The 20870-nt window shown below is 41.3% G+C and overlaps 1 protein-coding gene across 2 annotated transcripts in view; it reads left to right on the top strand.

The window, feature by feature from the left end:
* The window catches only part of MAP2K1 (mitogen-activated protein kinase kinase 1), a 1005884-nt gene that overhangs the window by 414308 nt on the left and 570706 nt on the right, over positions 1–20870 (top strand). For both annotated transcript variants that reach the window (XM_044077867.1, XM_044077866.1), the window contains exon 4: positions 4557–4634. In XM_044077867.1, coding sequence (XP_043933802.1) covers positions 4557–4634 — 78 coding nt within the window. The remainder of the gene's footprint in view (positions 1–4556; positions 4635–20870) is intronic.

Here is a 20870-nt window from a genome sequence, read left to right on the forward strand (position 1 = left end):
ATTCATCTTTGCTCTTAGTGACTCTCGCTCACTGGAATCAGTGGTGAGGATTGCTGGCCCAGAGTAGGATCCCATCACTTATTGTTGGCAGCTGAGTGGGATATTAATTGAACTTCAGTAGCTGGTGGGCAGTTGCCACTGAAGGTGTACTCAGCAGCCACAAGGTAAACATTCAGAGTTTCGTTTTCACAACAGTTTTATTTATTTTGTTAGTTTAGTTTAGTCAGGGAAAGCAAGCAAGAATGTCAGCAGAGGATTATAGCAAGCTGACAAATAACCAGTTGGCCAAGATGTGCAAAGCCAAATGACTGGTGCATGCCAACCTGATTAAAGAGGAAATTATTTCAGCCTTGGTAACAGCTGCAGCATGGGCCAGCAACCCAGAAGACAACCAGTCTGGTGATGGGGGATGTGCAGTCTTCAGAAACAGGACAGTTCACCTTTCCCTCAGAGAGCTTAAAAATCCATCAGGAGTTAGAGCCTGAACTGGAGGCTAAATGACTGGAGAAGCAGATAGAATTGAAATCAGAAGAGAGACTAAAATGAGAAACAGCACCAATGTGAGAGGGAGCTGTCACAATTATTATCATTATCATTCAAAAGCATTACAAAAAATGAATAACACTATCAAATTCACTAAAGGTTGGCCTCTGAAGCCAAAGATAATTATAGCTCCTTCTTTAGCTGTGTTAGAAAACTAAAAACAGTACCCTGCATTACTCTGAACATATTCATAATGACAGCTCTTATTCTAACTCAATAGCTGTTACCAAAATTGTTGTAAACAAATTTAGTGCCTACTTCACATCTAAAACTTCTGTTCAAAGCCCTGAAATATACGAACCCCCTCCCCCCCAATTATCTCTGAAGATCATGTACTAAAAGTGCAAAAAAAGACCAAAAGTACTTCCTCCATGGTACCTGAAATGTACCTGGTTATTTAATTATTAGTGTTAAGCATGCCTTTGGAGAAGCACTGTTTAAACCATTTAACCTAAGAGTAGCTACTGATGAGTGGTGCAATACAGTGTTGATGCCCTTCCGTAAGGGTGACCTTACAGTTAGTATTGTCTTTCTGCTTTTCCCGGTTAGGGGTCGCCACAGCGGAACCCCGGTCCGCTAATGATTGGCAGTGGATTTTTACGGTGCTGGGTTGGCAGCCAGACACCCAACCTTCAAAGAAGGCACACCCATTCACCTACCTGCATGTCTTTATATGTCACTCGACCACGGGGAGGACATGCAGACTCCACACAGAAGGCACTCCAGCCGAGAATTGAACGGGAGAATCTCTTGAATTAATAGACCTATCGGCCTTATAAACTTCATCTGCAAAGCCATGGAACATATAAAAACTGACCTCATAAACTGTGATACCAGGAATCTTGTTTGACTTGACCCCAACTGTTTGGCTTTGTGAAGGGTAAATCCTGTCTATTTATCCTGGTAAATTTCTTCAGAAGGGTTACGGATGCAGTAGGTTCTGGCCATATGGTCACATAGCATATCTTCACCTGGCTAAGACCTACAACACCATTTTCCATGTTGTTATACCAAAGCATAATGCTTTAAAAATCAACCCGTATGTGGTTAGCTGGATAGCAGACTAGCTGAAAGACAGAACTTATACAGAGCGTTTTGCAGTTGCCTCTTCAGAAAGTATGGAAATGACCATTGGTGTTCTTCAGGCCTTAGTGCTGGGCCCTCTCATTTTTGTTATGTACTTCCCAGATCTTCAGAGAGCCAAGACCTTTTGCTAACAAAGTTTGCAGATGACTGGAGGTGGTTGTTAAGTCACCCTATGACATCAAACCCCCCCCAGAATGAGCTCTCCCTAGTAAACTCTTGATGTACCAACAAGGAGTCAAACTGAATGCTAAAAGTGTAGTGTCAACACTTTTGTTAGACAGCTTTCTCCCATATCATATTGTATAGACAACACATTACTACAAAATGAAAATATAGTCAAGTTTCAAGTACGTACATTGATAGCATCCTCTGTTTTGACCATCATCTGACAACAGTTTTCAGGAAATCCTTTTGTTTAGCCCAGCTAATTTCCAAAGAAATATCATCAAGCTCTAAAGAGGTAATCATATCCCTATACTCAGCATTGATCAGGCCAATTATTCAGCACAGTGCCCCTTTAGGATTTATCTCACTGTACATGTCAAACAGTTGGGAAGACCCCAAAGGTTCCTAACCAAAAAGCTCAAAGCCTGAAGTTCCTGAGCTATCAAGAGAGGCTGGAAGCTTTATTCTTTTATTCAGTGTCTTTTAGACTTTTGAGAGAAGATCTCTGTCTCGCTTACCGAACTATTAAAATACTCTGCTGTCCTTTGCTCCTGGTACCTCTGCAAATCCAGTATCTCCACCAGTATTTGAACCATGGACTTACATCTTTACCACCAGATAAATAAGACATGGTAACCAGACAGGCTTATAACCCAGGGTCTCCCAATCCTTTAAACTTCTTGTGCATGTTAAGCAGTGTGACTCACTATTTTCCTTTAAACATTACCTAGATGATTGAATGTGTATCCGCAATTTATTCCAGGATTGACTGGTGTGACCCTCCTAGGTAAAGGAGGTTTGGCTTAAGGGAGGCTACTGGCTGGTCATTAGTGGTCATAAGACTCAGTGCCCTTGAACTATCCGTGATTTGTTTTCATTTTAAACAGTTTAGGAGGACTGTTACTCTGTTGTTGATTTTGTTTTTCTTTTGACATATTCATCTTTGCTTTTGCTGCCCACACTGTATCACCCTTTAAAGTGCATAGAAAAGCTTTTTTAAACCGGAGCTACTTCTGACTGTTTCTGTTAACCACAGGAATTAGAGGGTTGATGTTTGGCATAATGCTTTACTGTGTTTACCTCAAAGACAATAAGTACAAGGTTTGATTCTCACCAAGGCTGGCTAGACTTAATATGGTCCACAAGGGCAACTAGCTTAGTACTTACCTATGAACACTCATCATATGTATGTTAAATGGACAATTAGTATGCAATTCAGTCACTTGCATGAAATCAAAATATTGTTGCAGTTTTAAATATACAATTCTTTACTGACTTTGTCAGATAATAATAATTACTTTACACCCCCCCCCCAAAAAAAAATATTATAGTGCATAGAATGTCACAGTTGTGCTCCAGAAATGAAAAAAAAAAGATGACATTATGGGAGAAAGGTGCTTAACCAGCTTTTGTTAAATAACCCTAAGCACTATTAAGACAAGTTTGTGCACTAGGCATTAACATCAGACAGTGCTGACAAAGAACAATGGCAGGAGGTTTAAAAGATGTTACATACTTCACTCTGTTATACTAATAAAAAAAATAACTTTGGCCAAATGAAGTGTATAACAGGTGTTAAGGCTGCTCATTCTTCAGAGGTACTGTTTATTTGTGCCTGATCTTTGACAGCATTGTTTTTACCAGCTTTCAAAGGCTTTTAAAAACACTAAAATGGTTTGCACTCCTGCAGTTTATTCATTCATTTTTTTAACTGGTAGTACACAGAACAGATAAAAGATTAATGCTCAACAAAGGTTTACAATTGCATCTTACTGACCATAACATTTATGTGTTCTTAGTATCACATGCAATAGCAATAACCCACGGTTGGGTGTGGGTAGTGCTGGATTTAACCACGGTGGGAGTGGTTTGGTCATGAGGTAAGCTTACGCAGTACATCAGTGCTTTAGAAAGCAAGCAGCCCAGATATGGGAAGATCTGTGTTGCTTCTTTTTTTTTAAGTTTTAAGTCCAGTTTAGAGGTATGATAAAGGGCAGAAATACAAGGAAAGTCAGGTACATTTCTTTAGTTTTGCATAACGTACCCGATTCTCTTTGTATTTTCTCTGCCCTTAATATGTACCTCTCGATCTCTGAGCTTTTGATTCTGTACTCTGTCAGCTAAATCTCCATTGCTGTAATTCATAGTAATGCTCATCGCTGATGACTCTGATTCCCTGTGCTAGGACAGCAAATGCATACAGGCAGAGCTACACACCGGGTTTGAGGTTTCATGCAGATTTCATCTGGATCTGTCAGTAGAAGGCTAGGGGAACTTTATAAGTTGCCTGCAAGTCATGTGAATTTTCTTATATGCAGCAACAGACAGGATCAAGATGAAATCTGCATGATTATATGGGTATATGGATGTATTAATAGAGTAAAGTCCGGATGACCAGACTTTTTTCTGTTGGTATATGCTCGATTTAAAACAGGCACGCTGGTTGGGCTGACCAGTCAGCATGCTCATTTTTGAATGTTAATGGCCAGTCATGGTTTAATGAGCTTTACCTTTCTAATTTTAGCCTGGAGGTGAATGATGTCTTAGTACCCATGTTTGGGACACTTAATAAGTTGGTTATGATCAGAGACCTAATCATAATTTTCTGTATTAGAGATAATTTAGAGAACTTCAACATTAATATTGTAAAAAGTTCAGAATGAAGATTGTTTTCGAACTCAAAACATAGGGCTTGTACTGTGATGTGTGACTGGTGAAGAGCTGGTTTAAAAAATGTTTCAACTGTTAATTTTGTATTCCAGGATGGTGGATCTTTGGATCAGGTGTTGAAGAAAGCTGGAAGAATCCCAGAGCAGATTTTAGGGAAAGTTAGCATAGCGGTGAGTTATGGAATTTGTACTATTAAACATTCTGTGCACTTGGAATGTGTTCACTATATTTGCATGTAATAATAAATGATACAATTCTCTGCTACCTTTCTTTCAGTGAGTGAAGGCGCATCTCATTGGAGCACTGTTTTTTCCTCCTAGCTGCAATTTCTGTGGCTTACCCTTTTTTGGGTGATACAGAATATTTTCTTCTGAAAATATATCGACAGGATTCTTACTAAGCTGTAACTCGGAGTTAAGAACGAAACTCATTCACTTAAAGTATTTCAGTACTTTTGCTAGACTGCTACATGTATCAGCACACAGTTCTCAGTCATCATCACTTGCTTACCAAGTATGAACTCTAGGCTTCATTATTAGCGTCATTGACTTGTCAGAGCAAATTACCATGAAAATATTTGTGCCAAGCTTGTTTGTTGCATTCAGGTGTGGTTTAGGCTAGCTGCTTCAGATCTATGATTTTTTTGTTGCCATTTCATATGAAGGCAAACTGTTCAAGACAGCATTCAAATTGTTTTTGTTTTTTTCAAAAATGGCAACTCCCCACACCCTTATGTAGGGTGTTGTAATTCCTTTATCACATACTTAATGTAAGCAGGTCTGAGGCCTTGTATATTTCTGCAGATAGGGAGATTCCCATTACAGTAACTTCTGTCTTCAAAGTGCACTTTCAACAACCTCTGCATTGTTGAACAATTGACAGTTCTCAACTGTTCCTAATGTGCCATTGTTTTGATCCCGATGCAGGAATATGCTGTACTTGTAGTATGTGCCTTGCAAGCCCATCGGGACAGGTCTACAACACTCCACACAGTAACTCTTGAGCTTTCTATGTATGGCAGTGATTTCCTCATAAAAACATTTTACTCTGAGTTGTACAGTCTTTTATTATCATTTTTGAGGAATTAGACATATTAAGAAATCTACACTACTGTATTAATTATTTGTTCCAAGTCATTCTTCAGTACCTGTTAATCCTGTTCAAGTATGGGGGGGGGGGGTTGTCAGAGCTTATCCTCCCAGTCAGTGGGTGTAAGGCAGAGAATTGATCCTGTGTAGTGTTATCTAATTAGTTATACTTATTTGGTAATTGTGTTTATTTTGTTTTGGTTTGCATATTATTGGTTTGGAGAAGTCAGTATTTACAGGACACTGCATGTTATTCATTCCTACTATGTTACTGCATAGAGCAACACAGAATCTTATGTTTTTTCATAACCATTTTAAATGAGCACAGCATTTTGGATGAGATTACTTGATTATACTTTAATTGCCAGATTTTTTGGCACAGTATTCATTTTATGTAATCTGGCCCTTTGGTATTGAGGGGTAAAAATACCCCTTCAACTCAGGTAATCCCAATCTGCCATGTTCTGCCAGAAGAATCAGTTTAGCCCATTTGACTCTTGCCATCATCCCTTCACAGGGAAAAAGTCCTTCAGCTCTTTATTAATTGCTATCCACAAATTCTCTGGTTGATAAAAATATAAATATGTGTGTCCTGTGTATAAGACTAATGGGACTAAAAACGTTTTAGCTGCTTGTATCTTACTATCCATATCAGTATACCACAGTTTCCATTTTCTCAGTTTTATATTATTTTTTATTTAGTCTCCTCCACATATCTTTAGCTGTCACACTAGAAAAATGTTTAATCCATGCTGCTAAATACTTCATTTTATCATGTCACCATAAATATGGTTATTGCTGAACCTGTTTACATGTGGGGACATCATTTACCACTATTGCCTTTGTTTTAGCTTCTTGAATTTTGTATCCCGAAAAGATATGAAACTGTCTCAAAATGTTCCACAACATTGTAATGTCTCTTTCTGGTTTTGTCATGTGTAAAATAATATCATCTTCAAATAGATCCGCTTTTCTTGACAACCATACCAATTATATCCTTAAAATTCTGAGTCCCTTATTTTCTTTGCCAATGGTTCTAAATATAATGCAGATAGCAAAGGGGAAAGAGGATAATCCTGCCTTGTTCCTCTGCTCAAGCAGAAATTTTCGGAGGACCCCACTCACTTTAATTTTCACCTTCGATCCCTCATATATCCTTCTATTTAACCTTATAACTTTTTCAGGAAATGCAAATGCTTCCATTGACATGATCATAAAGTCCCAATTTACTCTGTCAAATTCTTTCTCTGCATCAAGACCCACCAACAACAGTGGTATTTTCTTCCATTCTGCTTCCCTCTGGATTATCAGTGTTCTGTTAATGTTGTCAAATGTTTGCCTGTTCTCCACAAAACCACACTGATTGACATATATCAATTGTGGTATTACTTTAGCCATTCTTTTAGTCATTATATACATGAACAGTTTATAATCATGGTTTAGTATTGAAATGGGCCTGTATGAATCTGGATCTACTGGATCTTTACCCTCTTTAGGTATTACAGCTACACTGCTTTCTTCCAGATATTTATCAGACGTTCTTTATGTTTCACTGTTACAGTCCTGACTATTGGCATTTCCTGTCGTGAAAGCCCTCAGCCGGCCCGACTACCAGAGAAAAATCTTTCTGGCTCCCAGGCTGGCGGACGCCCTGACCAACATCAGTATGATTGGGTGTAAAGGTAGCCAGCCTGTGTCGTGATACCAGTCTTTTCTTGCCGTAGAGCCTGAAGCAGTATTCAAGTGCATCAGTTGGTCCATACGAGAGAAAGAAGTGTCATCGGACAGACAAGTACCCCATTGGGAACTTTTGTCTTTCCTTTCGTCATGTCAGATAAAATTAATAACTGTCTCTGTTGTGGTAAGCAGATCCCACACAGAGACTTCCATTCACTTTGTGTTACTTGCCTAGGCCCAGACCATGACGTGGCCAGTTTTCGCTTTTGTGCACGTTTTAATACTAGAACTATTAGGTGAAGGGCTGAATTTCTTGCAAAGTTCCTTAGTCAGCAATCTGTTCTTTCATCTTCTATGGTGTCTGTCAGGCATTCCGAATTTGAACAACCTAAGCATAAGAAAGGGAGGAAGGAAAAGCTTAGGCCTTTGGATGACAATTTTTTGTCATCTGCCACTCCTTCCAGGCTTGCTGTTGTTGAACAAGGTGAGACACCTTCACAGCCCCATTCTGTTCAGAACCGGTGACTCAGGCCTCTGTCAAGACCCTTTCAGAGTCCGACACGCTATTAGTTCCTTCCACCTGTACACAAGCCTTTGACACGGGCTCATCGGTCGGGTCCAGGACTGCTCAGCAGGCCTCAGCTTTCGAGGAGTATGCTCTGGCCAGAGACTGTGCTTAGGCCTCGGCCCACTCCAGCTCCGGTGCATATTCAACACTCTTAAGAGACAGGAATCAGGGCTTCAGATGCTGTTAGGCCTAAGGCTTTAGCCACTCCTTGAAAACCTTCTGTATCCAGGCCTTCAGTTAGGCCTTCTGGCTGCACTTCACAGGGACCTCTGCAGGATCTTATTAGACTAGCTGAAGACATGCTTTCCATTGTTAGACCAAGGCAAGCAGTTTCCCCTGGAAAAAGAAAAAGTGATGATCCTCCAGAAATTTACCAGGATCCCCTCATGTCTGAGGAAGAGTCTGATCTAGAGGACTCTGGGTCTGAGGAGGGCCCTTCCTACACATCATATGAGGACTCTGACTCAGGGGAAGTCCTTCCTTTTGCTTCCCCCCTGAGGATTTTACTTCTGGAGCGGCCCTCCATGCCATCAGACAACATTTCTAGTTGGTGGCTCAAGACTACCCACAGGCAATGAAGAGAGTTACTGAGTTCCTGGACTTAACCTGAACACAAGCCATTGGCTATTCCACCCAGTCTGGAAGTGGTGGAGGATGTCTTCCAGGAATCTTCTTTAAAACCTGACTTCCTTCCACCTTCCCCAAGAAAACTGGACAGGTTTTACAGGCTTCAAGATTTCTATAAGTATCTTTACAGAAACCCCACTGCTGCCCCTGAAGTGATCACGCCAGGACCTAAAGGAGCCAGAATCAGTTCTTCCAGGATTTTTCTTCCCACAGATAAGAGAGCAGGGCCCATGACAGTTTTGGCAAAAAGGTTTATACTTCTCCCACTCTCACCAAGAGGGCCCTCAACTACCAGTTTCCTATGATTAAGTATCAGCAGACTATTTTGGAGAAACTCTAAAACAAAAGGTTTCCACCCTTGAAGATAAAAACCTTTCCAAAGAGTTGTCAGCCCTTTGTCATTCCAATGCTCAAGTAGCTAAGCATTATCTCCATTGTGGTTATGATGCCATGGAAGCATCTTGCGGAGCTGCTACCACTGGATCTGTTATTAGAAGGCATGCTTGTGTCCTAGAACAAGCTCTTCCGGACCATGTTAAGTCTAATCTGCTGGATGCCCTCCTTGACAAAGATGTTCTGTTTCGCCCCAAAGCAGAAGGTGTTCTTAAAAAGATGTAGGACAAGGCAACATCTATGCAGACAGTGAAAGATTTCATCCAGGTGCAACCTCCCACGTTTCACAGAAATGTTCCTGCCAGACATTCAGGCAAACATTTCACAGAGCACTTAAAATACTCAGGTTATCCATATGTCCCCCAAAATCAAAAGGCAGAGGCACTGGCTCAGATTCAAATTCTGTGCTCACAAGGAGCACTTGAGTCAGTTTCTCCTCCTCAGTCTGGAATAGGATTCTATTCCAGGCCTTCCTGGTCCCCAGAAAGGAAGGCTGTTGGTGCCTCATCCTGGATCTGTCCAGTCTCAATCATTTCCAAGTTCAAAATGTTAACACTCCAAAAGTTCCTGGCCATGATTTCTCCCTAGGCCGTTATGGTCTCTGTAGACCTAAAAGGTGTCTACCTTCACATTCCTATTCAGGAATCGCACAGAAAATGTCTTTGCTTCAGGGCAGGATCCAGTCACTATCAATTTTCTACTCTGTCCTTTGGCTTATTTACTGCACCAAGAGTGTTCACGATTTGTCTAGCACCAGTAGTAGCCTTTTGCAGGACCAGGGGGATCCAAATCTATCCTTACCTGGACGACTGCCTCATACAGGCCACAGATCAGACAAAACTCCTCAAGGACCTCAAATTCACCCAGGACCTCATCTCTGGGGTTTGCAGTGAACCTTGATGCATCACCGAAAGGATTGTTTTTTGGGGGGCACTTCTGGACTCCTCTCTACTTCTCTACAGAGGGCATGCCTCCCTCCAGAAAAAAGTCTCCTTTCTGACAGATTACTTACAAAGGTCCCAAATGAGGATTGCATCTCAGCAAGGAATTCCTGTGAGACCTGGGATACATGGCTTCATGTATCCTTATGGTCCCCCTTGCCAAACTACATATGAGGAACTTCCAGTGGTACCTCAAGAATTCATGGTGTCAGAGCTCTCAGTCCCTAGAGACAGAGATTCCCTTGATCCCTTGCCTCAAACAGGAGTTGGCATGGTGGGCATAGGCTTGCTCCCACAATCAGGGCCTCCCCTTCACATTCAGTCCACAGGGACACACCCTAACTACAGATGCTTTAGAGACGGCCTGAGAGGAGCTCATTTCCAGAACCTACAAACACAGAGAAGGTGGGATCTCAACAACAAGGACAGGTGCATCAATTGGAAGGAACTCATGGCTGTACAAAAGGGCCTGATAGCCTTCAAGGAAAAATGGACACCAGGTGCCCTGTTAATAAGGACAGACAATACCACAGTCATGTGGTGCATAAACAGACATGGAGGAATGCATTCCTACCCCCTGTGTCATGGGAAACAGGATACTCTTTGGATCTGCACCTCATAGCACAATACTTACCAGGAGTTCAAAATGCTCTGGCAGACCATTTGAGCAGGAATCTGATGGACCCCCATGAGTGGTATCTGAACCCAGAGATTTTTCAGAAATAACCCAAACTTTGGGAGTTTCACAGGTAGACCTTTTTGCATCCACGAAAAACACTCACTTGGAAAAAATCTGTATGAGGAACAAACAGGAGGCGGCCTGGAAAACAGATGCCTTTAACTTCCCATGGACCCAACTTTTCATTTATGCACCCCCCCATCCCCCTCCTGCCTTAGATCCTTATCAAAATAAGGAAATAGGGCCCAATAACAGTACTGATAACTCCAGACTGGCCTAGAGAGCATTGGTATCCTCTTCTCCTCAAGTTCATCAACCAAACCCCTTGGCTTCTGCCTCAGAGGGTATATCTTCTCACATAGAACGGGGAAAAATTGGTACATCTCAGCTTGCAGACCCTCATCCTTGCAGTTTGGATAATCCCACATCATCCTTCTGTGGTGCTACGCTGAGTAAACAGGTGCTAGATATCCTCAAAGAATCCAGAAGGCCCAGCACTTGGAAATCTTACAAAGCTAAATGGAATAGGTTCTCTATTTGGTGCAAAGATCACCACCTAGACCCAAAATCAGCTCATATTTCCAGTATCTTGGAATACCTGACTGGCTTGCTGAATCAAGGATCTAGCTAATTTTTCAATTGAAATCCATGTTTCTGTCATCTCTGCATACGTCCCTTCTCAACCCCCTGTCTTCTCCCATCCACTCTTAAGACAACTCCTTAGGGGAGCAATTCACATTAGACCTCCCAGAAGGAAATCTACCCCCCCATGAGACCTAAACTTTGTGGTAGAAAAGCTAACATTACCTCCTTTTGAACCAGCAATTTCTTCGGATCTAAAGTTCTCTTCATGGAAAACAGCACTGCTACTAGCTATCACTTCAGCCAGGAGGGTTTCTGAGTTGCAGGCCCTCCTGGCAGTGGAACCCTTTCTTATCTTCGACAAGGATAGGGTCTCTTTTAGAACCAATCCATCCTTTTTGACCAAGGTGGTCACTAACACCGTTCTGAATCAGGCCATTAATCGCCCTACCTTCTTTCCTAACCCACAAAAGAAAGGAGGAGAGAGAGTTCTGTATTCCTTGGATATTCACAGACAGCTACGGTTTTATCTGGACAAGACAAAAGCTGTGAGAAAAACTGAACAGCCTTTCATTACCTTTGACCCTGGCTCAGAAGGCAAGCCAGCCTCTAAGCAAACTATTCCCAAATGGATCTCTCTTTGCATCTCCTTTTGTTACAGCTTTCATGGCAAGGTCCCACCAGCTGGAATTAGGTCATACTTCACCAGGGCTGCTGCAACCTCTGCTGCCTTCATTAAGGGTGTCCCCACCAAGGACATCTTAGAGGCTACCACCTGTTCCTCAGTGCATACCTTCAGCATGTAGTACCACTTGGCATCCTTCTCCAGATCTAGAGCAAGCTTTGCCACTGCTGTCCTGCAGGGCATCCTCTTCTCTTTAGGCTCCTTCCTCCCTCTTTTCAGCTTTAGGAATCTTCCCAATAGTCAGGACTGCAGCAGTGAAACATGAAGAGCAAAGTACAGTTGTGTGCACTTACCGTAAATGTAGATGTTTGAGTGTATTCATTGTTGCAGTCTGCTTTCCCTCACTCCTATCCCCTTAGCCTACTATGTATGTAAGGTGTTTCTGTCTTTGCAGTTTAGCCAAGGAACCCTTCCTTGGTTTTCTTTCTCTGTCAGGGTCTCCTCTGGATACCTCTAGTCTTCATAGGGCTTCTCTTAGTTGGGGGCAAGAAAGTGCTGGTATCATGATGTAGACTGGCTACCTTTATACCTGAGTGTATTGATGATCAGGGTGTCCGCCAGCCTGGGAGCGAGAAATACTTTTCTCTGGTAGTCGGGCTGGCAGAGGGCTTTCACACCAGAAATCCTAGTAGTCAGAAGTGCAACAGTGAATACATTTGAACATCTAAATTTATGGTAAGTGTACACAACTGTACATTTTTCCCTCCTAGCTTCCAAACTTCCACAAGAATACCATCTGTTCCTGGGGACTTTCCTGTAGATTGGTTATACATCACATTTTTTATCTCATGTCCTTGTTTCCTAACCATTAGTAATTGAGCCTCATCTACCTGTTTGGCATATTTACTTCTTCCATAAACATTTCCATTTGTATCTTTTCTTGATTTCTATATTTGTCTACTTTATGCAGACTTTCATAGAATTTCTGAAATATTCCTAATACCTCTACAGGATCTCTAATTACCTTCCGTGTTGTAGGCTCTCTTAAGCTTGGTGAAACCCCTTTCAACTTTCTATTACCTGAGTCATTGTGCTAAAAGTTTTTTTGCTCTAGCATTGCTATCAAAAAACAGTTGCTTAACAGCAATCTTTCCAAACTCGTGTATATTACCAAGGTAATCCCTTATTTTTTGCTTAGCATTTCGCAGTTGATCCTGTTCTTGTCCTGTGAGATTCCCTGTGTTCTGCAGTACTTTAACATTTGTCAGTCCCTCTAAATTATTCTTGTTACTCTTTAACCACATCAGCCTTTCTTTTATTTCCACCTTATTTTTAAATGCCACGTTAATTTTATCTCACTCCCTAGCTTTATTTTCAGAAGTAATTTCTATCCTCTTGAGTAGCTCCTTAATTATCTCCACTACCCATTCCTTAAATTCCTTTTTTCAACAGATAGGTGGGAAGTGCCACTGTCTCATTTTTATTTCATTACCCTGTGATTTTATTTTAGTTATTATTGGACATGATCTGATGGTTATTGTGTGTGTATCAAGTCCTTCAATTAAATGAACATGTTCCTGTGAAATGTAAATTCAGTCTTGCCTAGCCCAGCGCTAACTTCACTTTTGTTTTAATAAAAGAACTTCGATTTCAGCCTGGTCTGTGGATTTTTCTTCTTTATTCAGTTTTTATATTTGGGTAATAATATATAAATTCACTCCAAACTCCATTTACTGAATTCACATCTTCCATGCCGATTAGTTTCATAAATTTCTTCAAACATCTACCCTCCTTTATTAAACTTTCCTTTCTGGGTCCCCCAGACACACCTTCACTGCAGCAAATCAAATTCCAGTCCCCACCTGTAAGTAATATTCCTTGCTGAAACTGATTATTTCTCCCAGAATTTTATTTAGGTCCATTATAGCAGTTTTAGGTGGAATATAAATACATGCCAGTGTAATCCTTCTCCCTTGTGAGTAACCCCTTAGCACTACAAAATTGTCATTATTATCTTTGTTATCCTCTTCTGTCTGTGGTGGAGCGTCTCTTGCAATTAAAACAAGTACTCCTCTTTTCCATTGTTCCAGATATTCTGCTGAATAACCATCCTGAAAACCTTTCCTTATCAAATTCACATGATCAGTTCTTCGTAAGTGTGTCTCCTGTGACATAGCTATTTGCACCCTATATTTTAATATAGTTTAGTAGTATTTCTTTTTTGTACTTATCTGTGAGACCACTGACATTTAAAGACATTACAGAAAGCATCATTGTATTAAAAAGTTATTATTCACACCTTTTATATATAACGGGTCTATGTTAAATAAACGAACGCTTAAAATGTTGAGTACAACATACTCGAACACTTTTAAGAGAATGTCGAAAAACGCAGTATTGAAAATAAGTCAAAGCCCCCTGTACCCCCCCATGTGGGGGGCTGCACCCCCACACCCCCCTAATTATATATACCAACTCCGAGACCGCACTTCAGTGCAGAAAAGGGAAATTCTCCCTTTCTGCATTGCACGGCGCCGTTAGCAGTAGCTTACATGATGTAATATGTCACATATGTCAGTGCTGGCCAACCAAAATATTTCGGAACTCCATTTTCTGACATTCTGGACTGTCTATTATAAACGTTCGCTTAAAAGTGTTTGAGTATGTTGGACTCGACATTTTAAGCGTTCGTTTATTTAACATAGACCCTATATAACACCTTTTTTGTTAAATGTGTAGTTCCAGCTTTTGCATTGTATGCATACAGTGTCTGGCAGGTTGAACTTTTATATAGTTGTTTCAGGCAGTGTCCATTTGAGCCTATGGTCACATCTTACAAATTTTTGTTTTATTGAAAGCCCTCAAAAATGCCCCCAATACCCCCTAAAACCTATTAATGTAAAAACTATGTACATCTTCAAGTATTGAAATGTTATCCTAATAGGAACGAATGTCCCAAAATGACAGCCACACTCACAAATTTGAGTTAAACTGAAATAAAGGTTAGTCATGCTAAGACACATGGTGCAGCCTGTGCTTCTACTTAGTGCTGACTGATTTTGTCTTATCTTTATAGCTCTCCCGGATGAGAAAGCCCATGAATGTGAATGTTATCTCCTAGCCGGTTTCTCCTTTCTTTTTTTCTACAGCCAGTCACTCTCCACCAGACTGTAACCAATTTCTGTTTATCAGATTGTCTCCATGGAGATGTTTGAAGCAGACAGTCAATTTCTCTTTATCAGATTGTTTCCTTGAAGGCATAAGGGCCAAATATAGAATTGTTACTAAGCATACATTCATTTCCTAGAAAACAGCCTCATAATTTTCAATATTCTTTTTCATTTACTATTTGTTTTCTCTTGAAACTTGTTACTGAATCAGTCTAGGGTCCTTAATCCAGTCATTCCTCCATGCAAAAATAAGGAAAAGCACATTAATTTTTCTTTTGTCATCCTGTTTTAACCAGGCTTTTTTTTTACATTGCATTGCCTACATTTCTTAAAACTGAAGAAGAAAGAGAGAAGAAGAGAGAAAGAAATTAAAAAAAATAAAAGAAGAGCAGCACTTATTTACAATCCCCATTACACTTAAAAGTAACTGAGAAAGCTTTACTTTATAGCATCCAGAAAAATGTTTTCTTTACTTAGTTAACTTTCTCCCCTCTCTTCCCCTCCCCAAATAATTTTTCCAGTCATTATTGACTTGAAGTAGGGCATATACTTTAGAGTCCCCCACAAGTCCAACAGATTCTGGAAAAGTCTAATATCTCCAGATTTTCATGTTCTGACATATTTCACAAATATAACTATTGCATTGCAATCCATCATTGTTACTGGTTTTATTACTGTTCATCTGCCTCTCCCATATCCTATCTTTGCTTCATTTCCAATGTACACTCTATAATTCTAGTCAACTCTCATGCTCCCTTCCTTCTCTGCAACATTTTTCATTGAGACAGTGGAAAAGGTTTCACAGGTACAGTCTCTCTGTGGTCTTTTATTACCAGAAGAACAAGAAGCAGAATGTCCTATTTCGCAGATCACTTTTTGTTTGACAGACTTTTGTATTTCCGCCTTAGCATGTTCTTCTTCAAAAAAACGATTTTGTCCCTCCAGGGAAGAATACCTTGAAGACAGCTGGGTACAGCAATTTGAATCCCACACCTGTATCTCGACATTCCCTGAATAGTGGAATGAATTTTCCCCCTCTTCTACCTGGTGTACAATCACTAATCATTCTCAGCAAATACTCTGCTGTCTCCCACTTTTAATATTGTATCCTTCTGCCACAGTTTTGTCAGAATCAACTCCTTCTGCTGGTAGGCTTGCTTCTTTACTATTAAAGGTCTAGGTTGCTTTCTCATAGCCAGGTTTGGAGAATACACACAATGTGCCCTTTCAGCTAACAACTCATGCTGTGAAATACCAGGCCATTTGCCTATTTCTGCTTTCATAAAATTAATGCTGTCTGTTCCTTCAGCTTCTCTGGTAGAGGTGAAATTATCAGGTTTTTCCGATGTGCTTTGTCCTCTAATTCTATTATGTTTTGAAACATCTCTTCCTGAGCAGTCTGATATTCAGCCAGCCTTTTCTTCATTTCGACCTCTGATTTTTGCAGCGTTATCACCTCATCTGAATATCTGTTTAAAGCTTCTTCCATTTTTTCCAGCCTTTTGTTGTTTCTGTTGATGTACTACACCAGTGTTCCATTTATTTTAACCAGGTCTTTGTGCAGTTGGCTTGTGTCTTCTTGTAGGTTACTGGAAGTCATGTCTGGAGGTTGCATTGCTTTTTGCTGAACAGCTGCAGAACTTTCCCCAGTCAGTGTTCCTTCCTCAATTTTTGTAGCTGATTTTTTTCTAGATGCTTTGTATTTCTTTTTCCTGGCATCCAGGCAGTACACGTACTAGCCAGTCACTGAAATTTACCCATAAACATAGAGTATACTGGCCTTTTCTGTTGAGTTTCTGTTTGCACACTGGGAAGAGCTAGAGTTAAACTATTACTCAATGTGCAAACGTCTTGGAAGTCGTAGTGTAGTATTAAACAACCATGCATGATCTGAGCATGCTGCAACAGTTGGTTTTCCCTCTTGCTATTTGTTTAGGACCTGCACTAGACTTCGTGTTTCAGAGATGTAACTAGGCAGGGGTGAAGGGAGCAGAAGCCCCTGGATACAAGATGCCAGTTGGCTAGTGGTGCAGTAGTACATTTGTGGTACTCAGATTAATATTATGGGGGGGGCTTGCGAGATGTGAGAATTGCACAGGGCAGCAAGAACACCTAGCTCCTGTTGTGTTCTACATGAACGCTGCAGTCTCAGACTTGCTGCTGTCTTGGTCTGACAGTCATCTAGTTTAGTTTACAGCATTACTCCTCTATACAGCCCACTGATTTTGAGTTGGTGAAGTACAGGAATATGTAAGCTTTTACCACTGAGTAACTGGTCTCTGGTTGCTCCAGCTTCTCTTTGATTCCAATGCAAAAGTCCTTGATAAGCACTTTGTAGAGCATGATAAGGCTGTAACATCCTCTTTTGAACATTTTCATCTAATTCATGTGTACCTGGTTCACTTGGTTTCACACATGCCTTCAGGTGAACAGAGTGAAGGCTTGAGAACAAATTGAGGCATATTGGCCTTGTTTCTTTTGCTATCCGGATAGCTTCATCTTATGACAAATGTGAAAATTCCTCAATTTTTTTTCAAGTAAACTTATCTCTTTTAGGTTGATAGAGCCTGTAAAGAAAAGCAGAGAAAAGGAATTCAGTGAGTCACAAGGCTGTTATGTGGTGTTAGGCTCCATTTTAGTTACTGAACTACACTGAACTTGTTTATTTTCTTTTCAACATTATATCAAACAACCTGCAGGCTGCAGAATAGTCCTACTTGGCTAATTTCCTGCCTTGAGTTATTTGGACCAGTTATCTCTCAAATAGTTTCATTTTTCAGTTCTGCAGTCTTAGCCTATATTAAAATAGTCTCTAGTTACTTCTTTTTACAATAAATCTACTTTAGGGCCAGCTGCTCTCGATAGTTATAGCTCACCTTGAACCTTATGTGTATTGGTAAGGTTATCACGAAAGTGATGTACATTTAGCATGATTCTGTTTTATGAGGAGCATGGATCCTGTATTTTTTTATTACAAATTTCAAATGTAACACAGCACTGTGACAGCCCTTAGTAAAATTATGAATGATCCTCTAAACACCAGAATTAGAATAAATGAGAGCTAATGTTATCCTTGCACTGTTTTGATTCTAACAGAGCCAAAGCAGAGGATCTTCTGTGTGTGTGTGTGTGTGTGTGTGTGTGTGTGTGTCTGTGTGTGTCTGTGTGTGTCTGTGTGTGTCTGTGTGTGTCTGTGTGTGTGTGTGTGTCTGTGTGTGTGTCTGTGTGTGTGTCTGTGTGTGTGTGTGTGTGTGTGTGTGTGTGTGTGTGTGTGTGTGTGTGTGTGTGTGTCTGTGTGTGTGTCTGTGTGTGTGTGTGTGCGTGTGTGTTTGAGGTTCTAGTGGCCAGAAATCAATCATACACTGATATTATTAATGTATTGTTGGTTTGGGCATTCTGTATCATTTGATACTATTAGCAACATGATTCTTTTGGAGTATTTGCAGTCTTACTGTGGGCTCTCATTTGTTGACCTTGAGTGATTTCCCTTCTGCTTGCTAGGACACTTACTTTTGGAAGAGTTATTTCCTTATGATTATTTGGGTAGCGCCGAAGGCAGTTCAGAGATAGTAAGTTGTGAGTGGATGAAGGCATATTGATTGACGTTTGGGTGTAGGCCTGAGTAAAAGGGAAAATTACTTGAATTTAACAGTGTAAACTTAGCAAATGTAGCTCTTGGAGAATATATCCATTAAGCATGGGATCAAAAGGCAGATGTTCATCGTGCATACAGCTGCAGTAATCACAGATGGGTTCTCTGCCGTCAGGCGGGTCCTCGGTCGGCCGAATTCCAAAGTCTAGGTCCGGCGTCGGTTGTTGTCGCTTTCTCTCCTGACGTCAGTGAGGCCGGAGTATATAAGACACAGCCGACGCCATGTTCTTCAGTCTTTTTTGCCGCGCGGTGCCCGAAGCAGAAGCAGTTCGCAAGTGCCGGTCGGCCAGCTCCTGAATTACGAAAAATTGGAAACCAAGTCTTCATTAAAGCTAAGTACCCGCTGGGGAAACTTTTCTTGCCTCAGACCGATGTCAGAAAAAGTTAATAATTGTATTTCTTGTGGGAAGCAAATACCGCATAAGGATTTCCATTCCCTCTGCATACCTTGTTTAGGCCCAGACCACGATGTCTCGGGCTGTCGCTTTTGCGCTACTTTCAATAAACGCACTATTAAGCGTCGGGCGGAGTTCGCCCAACACTTCTTTGGTAAAGCCTTTGATTATAAAATGTCGTCGGAGACTCCGACTACCGTTTTGTCCAAAAAATGCAAGGACAAGGACCGACACGCGAGGTCCATGGTCCCCACCGACACCACTCCAAAACCGGCTACACGTGGTCCGGTTCTCAGCGAGACGCCTTTGCAGTCCCTGACTACCGACGACACTCCTTTGTCGGTGTCCTCTGTACCCGAGACCGCTGGTACCTCGGCCCTTTCCCAGACTACAATCACCGAAGCCATTGCTAATGTTGAGCCTCCTAATGTGGACAGGTCCACTTCCACCCATGGTGTCTTTAGATCCTCATCTTCTTTTTCTATTAAGGCCTTTACTAAATCCAAAGCAGCCAGGCATCCCAAGAGGCCTGTTGCACAGGGCCCTTCTCCAGGCCCCATGCCTAAAAAACAGATGCTTAAAATGGTTGAGGATTTAATTACTCTTATCAGGGGTTCTCAACCCCCTCCAGAAAAGAGACCCAGAGTGGAGGAAGATTCTCCCTCTTCTGATCAGGGCTCCATTTTATCAGAACATTCTGATGTAGAGGAACACTCTTACTCCCCTTTTGAAGATTCGGATGCAGAGCAATCCATTCCTTCTGTATCTCCTCCTGAGGATTTTTCCTTTGGGGAAACCTTGCACACTTTGAGGGAACACTTCCATTGGGAAGGCCAAGACTTTTCCGATTCCAAGAAAAGACTTGGGGAATTTCTTTTATTACCTCAACACAGACCTCTGGCGATACCTCCTGTTTTGGACATACTTGATGATGTTTATTCGAGGCTTGCCTTAACCCGATTCCCTGCCTCCTGCACCAGTCAAACCTGATAGGTACTACAGAGTTCCTAACTCTCACCAATTTCTCTACAAAAGCCATAATGCTGACCCTGAAACCATTTCTCAAGGCCCCAAGGGATTGAAGGCCTCTACTGCCAAGAATCCACTTCCTGCCGAAGAGAGCCAAGATCCTTAGAAAGGTGGGGAAAAAGGTATATACCTCGGCCACCCTAGCCATGAGGGCCTTAAATTGTCAGTTTCATATGCTTAAATATCAACAGTTCCTGTTATCACAATTAAGGAATAAAATGTCTCAACCTGAACAACCAGATTTGAAGGAGTTGCAGGATATGATGCATAGTGCAGAGCAAGTGGGTAAACACACCTTACAATGTGGCTATGATGCCCTAGAGGCCTCAAGTAGAGCGGCTGCTACAGGATCAGTCATTCGTAGACATGCCTGGCTTAGGGAACAAAGCTTGCCTGATCATGTGAAAGCTAAGCTTCTAGATGCTCCTTTACAAAAGGATGTGCTGTTTGGTACTAATGCTGAGGAGATATTACGGAAAATGGAAGAAAAAGCCAAATCTATGCAAACTGTCAAAGCTTTTTTACAGGTCCAACCACCACGTTTAGCAGAAATTGGCCTTCAAAAAACTGGTCCTTTCCAGCCACTGACAAGCCCCAAAGAGGTAGATACAGACGCAAAAGGGGCAGAGGGCAATCACAAGGATCATATAGAGGCCGACAATGGCAAACTCCAGCACCAAGAGGTGGCGAAGACAGTGCACAACAATACAGGAAACAAACTCAATGACTCCCTCATTTCCATGCCAAGCAGGTCTCAGCTGGCAGCACCTTTGGGAGGAAAGCTAGCATTATTTGCAAGAAATTGGCATATTGTCACAACAGACAAATGGATCCTGGACGTTATAAACAGAGGCTACAAATTTCAATTCCACACTCTTCCAAAAATGAGAGGCATGCCAAACCTGCCACACAATCAAAGGGCAGAGGCACAACTACAAATTTCAAAGCTCATAGGCATGAGAGCTATAAAAGAGGTACCT

Source organism: Protopterus annectens, chromosome 7.part0 (genome assembly GCF_019279795.1).
Source record: "Protopterus annectens isolate FY-2018-M chromosome 7.part0, PAN1.0, whole genome shotgun sequence".
Classification (NCBI taxonomy): Eukaryota; Metazoa; Chordata; order Ceratodontiformes; family Protopteridae; genus Protopterus; species Protopterus annectens.